General features: G+C 49.9%; 1 protein-coding gene across 1 annotated transcript in view; it reads right to left on the reverse strand.

Moving 5' to 3' along the window:
- The window catches only part of WBP1L (WW domain binding protein 1 like), a 73,573-nt gene extending 67,357 nt beyond the window's left edge, over positions 1-6,216 (reverse strand). Inside the window, exon 1 of the mRNA XM_062214492.1 lies at positions 6,017-6,216. Coding sequence (XP_062070476.1) covers positions 6,017-6,106 — 90 coding nt within the window. The 5' untranslated portion in view covers positions 6,107-6,216. The remainder of the gene's footprint in view (positions 1-6,016) is intronic.
- Positions 6,217-6,612: the final 396 nt, after the last annotated feature.

Consider the following 6,612-nt stretch of genomic DNA (forward strand, 5'->3'; position numbering starts at 1 on the left):
ACAAAGCTAAACATTCCGCAGATGATGGCTCAGGTACTTGAGTCCCTGTCACCCTGTGAGAGACACAGATGGAGTTCCAGGCTCCTGGTTTCAGCCTGGCCCAGAACTGAATGTTGCGGGCATTTGGGGAGTAAACTGGCAGATGGAAGATACCTGTCTGTCTGTCTGTCTCTCTCTCTTTCTCTTTTTCTCTGTTGCTCTGCCTTTCAACCAAACAAATTTAAAAAAGAAAAAGAAAAATTCCAAGAGGTTGATGAAAAAGCACCTCAGTTACTTAGTTACCTCGCTACATTTCAAGTGCTCAGCAGCCACAGGCAGCTAAGAGCTACTTGAAATGAACAGCACATACAGTGACATACAGCGATCATTTCTAGCTCCACAGAACGTTCTATAGGACAGTGCAACCTCAGATGATGGATGAAAGGCCTCTTTCCCATCTGCCCACAGCCCCACACATGCCTACGCACCCACACACACAGCCTCTGCCGCACACTACCTGCCACCTCCAAACACCTCCTCCATTTTCACTCTTCTACCCCAGAAGACACCTTTTCCTCTTCCTAGCCCATGCTAGCCTGCTCCTCCTCAATGATCTTCACTGAAAGCCAAGTCCAAATGCATACCCTCAAGGAAGCTTTCCCTGTTGCCCATCTTCTTCTTGCCCTAGCAGAATCACTTACTCCCATGGTCCTTTGCTTGCAGGTCTGTCACAGCACCGATCCCTCTGAATTACACTTCACTGTATGTGTTCTCTGTCCTCCCACAAGATGACCAGCTCCTTGAGGACACGCATTGTGACAGTCACCTGACAGATCCCAGAGTCAAATTGTAACGGACTGCTACAGAGTGGACACTTCAAGGGCTGGCGTTGCAGCATAGTGGGCAAAGCCACTGCCTGCAGTGCGGTATCCCATATGGGCTCCAGTTTGAAGCCCAGCTGCTCCATCTCCAAACCAGCTCCCTGCTGATGCACCTGGGAAAGCAGAGTCCTTGGGCCCCTGCACCCACATGAGAAACCTGGAAGAAGTTCCTGGTCAGGGCCAGCGCTGCGGCATAGCGATTAAAGCTGTCGCCTGCAGTACCAGCATCCTATATGGGCGCCAGTTCATGTCCCGGCTGCTCCACTTCTGATCCAGCTCTCTGCTGTGGCCTGGGAAAGCAGTAGAAGACTTGTGCTTGGGCCCCTGCACCCACGTGGGAGACCTGGAAGAAGCTCCTGGCTCCTGGCTTTGGATCAGCACAGCTCCAGCCATTACAGCCAATTGGGGAGTGAACCAGCGGGTAGAAGATTTCTCTCTCTGCGACTCCTTCTCTCTCTGTGTAACTCTGACTTTCAAATGAATAAATAAATCTTAAAAAAAAAAAAAAAAAAAAAAACTAGCTTTTCTAGAAAAAAAAAAAAAGAAGAAGAAGAAGAAGCTCCTGGCTCCTGGCTCCTGGCTCTGGCCTGGTCCAGCCCTGGTTGTTGTGGCCATTTGGGGAATGAGCCAGTGGTTGGAAGAATTCTGCTTCTACCTCTCTCTGTTAACTCTGCCTTTCAAATAAATAGAAATAAATCTTTTATTAAAAAAAGAAAGAGTGGAGATTTCAGTAAATGCCCATTTTTTGAGTTCGACCAAATTTCACTGCAAGGATTCTCAGAAACTGAAGTACTGATCTTTGACAAATACTCACTCTGGGATAGCAAACAGTTTAAGTAAATGAGAAAAGGCGATGAGCAGGACTGATGGCAAGAGCAACGGAAGTTGCTTTAAGAAGGGGATTGGAGCAGGGCTTCCAGACTGAAGACAGGGCACTGGAGGTGAGCAGAGGTGAGGTGCGGGCAGAGGGCCAGAGCCGACTACTGTGGGGAGGGTACTGTGGGGACACAGTAGACACGGGGCCCATGTGAGCGTGGCAGGGAGGAAAGGCCTGCAGCTCTAGAGATCTGTCCAGACCACTGGCTCGCTCACCTTACAGCAAACTTTACTGTAAATAATAGTCAAACACTCTGGTTACATCTAAATAACAACACAAACCCTCCATATCTTAATCATAATTTAACTGGAAGGAACAAATGCCAAGGTCCTCCTGTTTGAAAACTGCTTTTCTTACTCTTTATAGATTCAAGGAATCACATCTGTGAGTCACAGTGACCTATAGCAATCAATCAAAGTCCCTAATCACAGAGGTGAGCAAGGTGGATGAACGTTCCCGGGCCTACGTGGCAAAACAAGGCTATTTCAGATCAGAGCTGGTTAACAGCAAAACCACAATGCTTAAAAGGGTGTATGTCTGATATAGAATGTATACATAAAAAGGATTACAGGGGGGCCAGCACTGTGGCGCAGCTTAAGCCGCCGCCTCTAACACTGGCATCCCATATCGGAGCACTGGTTTGAGTCCCAGCTGCTGCACTGGTGATCCAGCTCCCTGCTAATGCACCAGGATCAACTTCCAAGCTCCTGGATCCAGCCTGGCCCAGCCCCGGTCGTTGGGGGTCGTTTGGGGAGTGAACCAGTGTACAGAAGATCTATTCCTCTCTCTGTCACTCTGCTTTTTCAAGTAACTAAAATAAATCTTAAGAAAAAAGTTGTAGGGTGGGTATTATAGTACATGGGTTAACAGCAGCTCATAATGCCCAAATCCCATACTGGAGTACCAGTTTGAGTCCCATCATCCTGCCAATGCACCTTGGAAGGCAGCAGACAATGGCCCGGGTGCTTTGGCCCCTGCCATCCATGTGGAAGACCAGGATGGAGTTCCTGGCTCCTGGCTTCCACTTGGTCTAGACCTGGCTGCTGCGTTCATTTGGGGGAATGAACCAGGATCCCTCTCTCTTCTCCACTCCCCCCGCCCTTTGTTGTTCTCCCTTTCAAATAAATAAATAAATGTGGTTTTTTTTAAAGAGTATATTTAGCAGATCCTTGGGTGGGGAGCAGGATGTGATTCGATACAGAATGAGCAGCACAAGCCCGCCCAATTCAGAGTCAGCTGGAGTCAGTGCTGAAATCAACCACAGGGAGGACCTGAGTTATGTTTCATGCCAACACGGTCTCTAGAATTTTTTTCCCCTCTTACTGATTTGAACAGGCCAGGAAACAAAAACACCTAAATGGACTAAACTGTGGTGAACTCACAGCAGTTATATAGTAACTTCCATTCCAAAGGTTAGAACTCAAATCTGACTGGGATATCTAGCACTCCCAGATGGAAAGAAACAAGGGTGTGAGGTGGGGGCGGAGTGGATGGAGGGTGTGGGCGGTGAGGGAACCAGGAGCTGTTAGGAAGAGGGCTGCTGTGCCTCACACAGCCGCTCCCTCCTCTGCAGGAACCGGAACCACATCACAGCTGTTTGATGCTAGCATCCACCCAGATGGATCCAAGTACAGATGCCAGCCTGTCCCCAAAAAGTTCTGAAGTGTCAGAGCCATGGTGACAGCAGATTTGACTGACAAACTGCAACTGGAGTGCGGCCCTTCCCCTCTCCTCACCACCTCCCAGGGTTAAGACCTGGCAGGAACCCCACTTTCTATCCTTACACTTGCAGAAGAACAGCAACCCGTTCCTATCACCAGCCACCCCTTCAGAACCTCTGGTACCCCAAATCAGCCCTTTAGCAATAGTATTTATTGGTTATTGGGAACAGCCTTTAAGACACTTAGACAAATAGACATGTGCAAAGCATAAGTAAGTTCACTCTACATTGTGTTGTCAATGCATTTCTAACTTTACCAATTCTGAGGGTTTTAGATGTTCTAGCAGAAAAAAAAAATGTATTTCTCCTGCCAGTGTATTTTTTTTTTTTAAAGACTTACTTAGGGGCCGGCATTGTGGCTTAATGGGTTAAACTGCCGCCTGCAATGTTAGCATTCCATAGAGATGCCGGTTTGAGTCCAGTCTGCTCCACTTCCAACCCAGATCCCTGCTAACGCATCTGGGAAAGCAGTGGAGGATGGCTTAAGTTCTTGGGTTCCCGCACCCACATAGGCAATCTGGATGAAGCTCCTGGCTCCTGGCTTTTGCATGGCCCAGCCCTGGCCATTGCAGCCACTTAGGCGGTGAACTACTGAATGGGAAGATCTTTCTCTCTCTCTGTAACTCTGCCTTTCAGATAAATAAATAAATCTTAAAAAAAATAAATAAAAGACTTATTTTTTTGAAAATCAGAGTTACAGACAAAGAAGAAAAAGAGATCTTCTATCTGCTGGTTCACTCTCTAAGTGGCTGCAACGGCCAGGGCTGAGCCAAGCCAAAGCTAGGAGCTTCATCCAGATCTCCCACGAGAGTGGAAGGGGCCCAAACTTTGGGTCATCCTCCATTGCTTTTCCCAGGCCATTAGCAGAGAGCTGGATTGGAAGTGGAGCAGCCAGGACACGAACCGGTGTCCACATGGGATGCCGGCGTCACAGGCGGATTTACACACTACACCACAGGACTGCTGCTCCCCCACTCCCCCCCCCCAACCACCACCCAGGGTATTTTTAACTAGGAAAAGAAAAAACTCCAACAAGGCTAAACTGAAGGGTGCCAGCCTTGGAAAAGAGAATGCTCTAGGCCAGAAAATGAGCTCTATCCCTTTCAACATGGTATTTACAACACACACAAATATATTCTGAGGAAAAATTAGATACTTTGAGACAGATAAATGAATAAACAAATTGTGGTATATACACACAATAGAATGCTATTCAGCCATAAAAAGGAACAAAGTACTGGTGCATGCTACAGTGTGAGTGAACCTTGAAAACACTGTTAAGAAGCCAGACACAAAAGACCACATATGAGTATCATATGATTCCATTTATATGAAATATCTGGAATACAAAAATCCATGTAAACAGAAGACAGACTGGTGGCTGCCAAGGGCTGGGGACAGGGGAGAAAAGGGAGCCAGTATTTAATGGGGATGGAGTTTTCTTTCAGGGAGGTGAAAGTGTTTTCAAACTAGATAGGGATGATGGTTGCACTGCTGAATTGTTCACTTGAAAATGGCTTATTAAAGGGACTTCAACACACCAAACATTCGTTTTAAATAGAGGATACTAATGTGGAGAGCCATTTGCATATATGAAAAGACAGCATTCAAACCCCCTGGGGAATATTTTTTGCAGGCATGCTGTTTCTGCTCTTGACCACAAGTGCTAAGTTAACAGACTTTGCCACCATGCTGTCTGTGTGTGGGTGCTCGCTTCTCTCAGAAGACAGGGAAGGGAAGAGAAAACCAAGAAAATGAAGGTTAAAGCTTTGCCAGAGCAGGAAAGGAGGGGTGATTCCCCCCCCCCCCGTGCACCCCACCCAACTTGGCACCAGGAGTAACACTCCCAGCATGGTTTCGAAATGCCAGTACAAGCTCTGCCTGGACACAGAGCAAGCCACCCAGCAAGAAAAGCGAGGGTGCTCCATTTGCTGCCCATATTGGCATCAGAACTATCCTTTGCTCAAAAGCCCTGAGCAGGTTCAGATCAGCATCACTGGTTGCCCTCCAGGGACCACCGGCCTAACAGCATGCGCTCCTTAAAACCAAGCGCCTTTCAAGATCCCTGCTACCAACAACCTGCCACCAACAGAACCTTGACTCACGCCTCGAAAAATGGGGCCAAAATGAAACACAGAATTTTCTCCCTGTCCAGCCTGAAAGGCCCTCCTCTCCCCAGGACAGCCTGTGTACCCCTACCCACACAGTCGGGCTCATAGCACTGCCCTCCTGGCCACCTGCGCCACCGGGGGGCACAAATGAGCCCGAGGCCCCAGCTCGGCATCACCAGCCACTCCCACAGAGCCCCTCACCTAACTGCCACATCTCAGAGGCTCCTCGGACGCTTGGCAACACGCCTCTGCCACCTTCCTAACCCAAAACCGTCACAGGTATCGCTCAGCTGAACGCCGACGCCCCCTCAGATCCTGTGCACGCCAGGCATTGGCGCCCCTCTCGGGACCCCTCAACTCTTAACAGCAACACTCCTCCAGACCTCTCCAGCCAGGCCTCGACGACTCCCAGGCCCCCAGCCTGGCCCGGACGCCCCCTCCCCCTTACCTGCGGGGGTTCAGCCCTGGCTGACAGGGGGCTGGGCAGCGCCTGGAGGAGCAGGAGCGCCATGCCACCCAGGAGCCTACTCCTCTCCATCCCCCTCCTGCTCCTGCTCCTGCTCCTGCTCCTCCGCCACGGCGCCGCCACCTCCCTCCTCCTCCTCCTCCTCCCTCTCCTTCTCTTCCCTCTTCTTCCTTCTTCCCTTCTTTTCCTGTTTCACTCTCCCCTCCCGCTTCCGGCTCTGCTCCACCCCGCCCCACGCAAAACACCCGCCCAACCACGGGGAAGGGGCTCCAGTTCCAGGGCCTCATTGGTCCCTGCTCTTCGCCCATTGACCGGAGTAGTCGTCGATCAAATGTAAGCCCCGCCCCTCACGAGGAAGACCCGAGTGAGTCGACCAATGAAAAGTAGGAGGAACCGGGCCATCTTGCGTGCTGAGAGACAGTGTAAAATCCGTCCCACCTTGCACAGTGTGGCGGAAATGGTTTCCATAGGGGCGGGGCCACCCAGGGAGGGTACTGAAAAGTCTACGTCGGATGCACCCATCCTGAGTGTGGCGGAAGTACTAGGTTTCCACAGTGTAACACAAAAAGAGGTATGAT

Source organism: Lepus europaeus, chromosome 17 (genome assembly GCF_033115175.1).
Source record: "Lepus europaeus isolate LE1 chromosome 17, mLepTim1.pri, whole genome shotgun sequence".
NCBI lineage: Eukaryota > Metazoa > Chordata > Mammalia > Lagomorpha > Leporidae > Lepus > Lepus europaeus.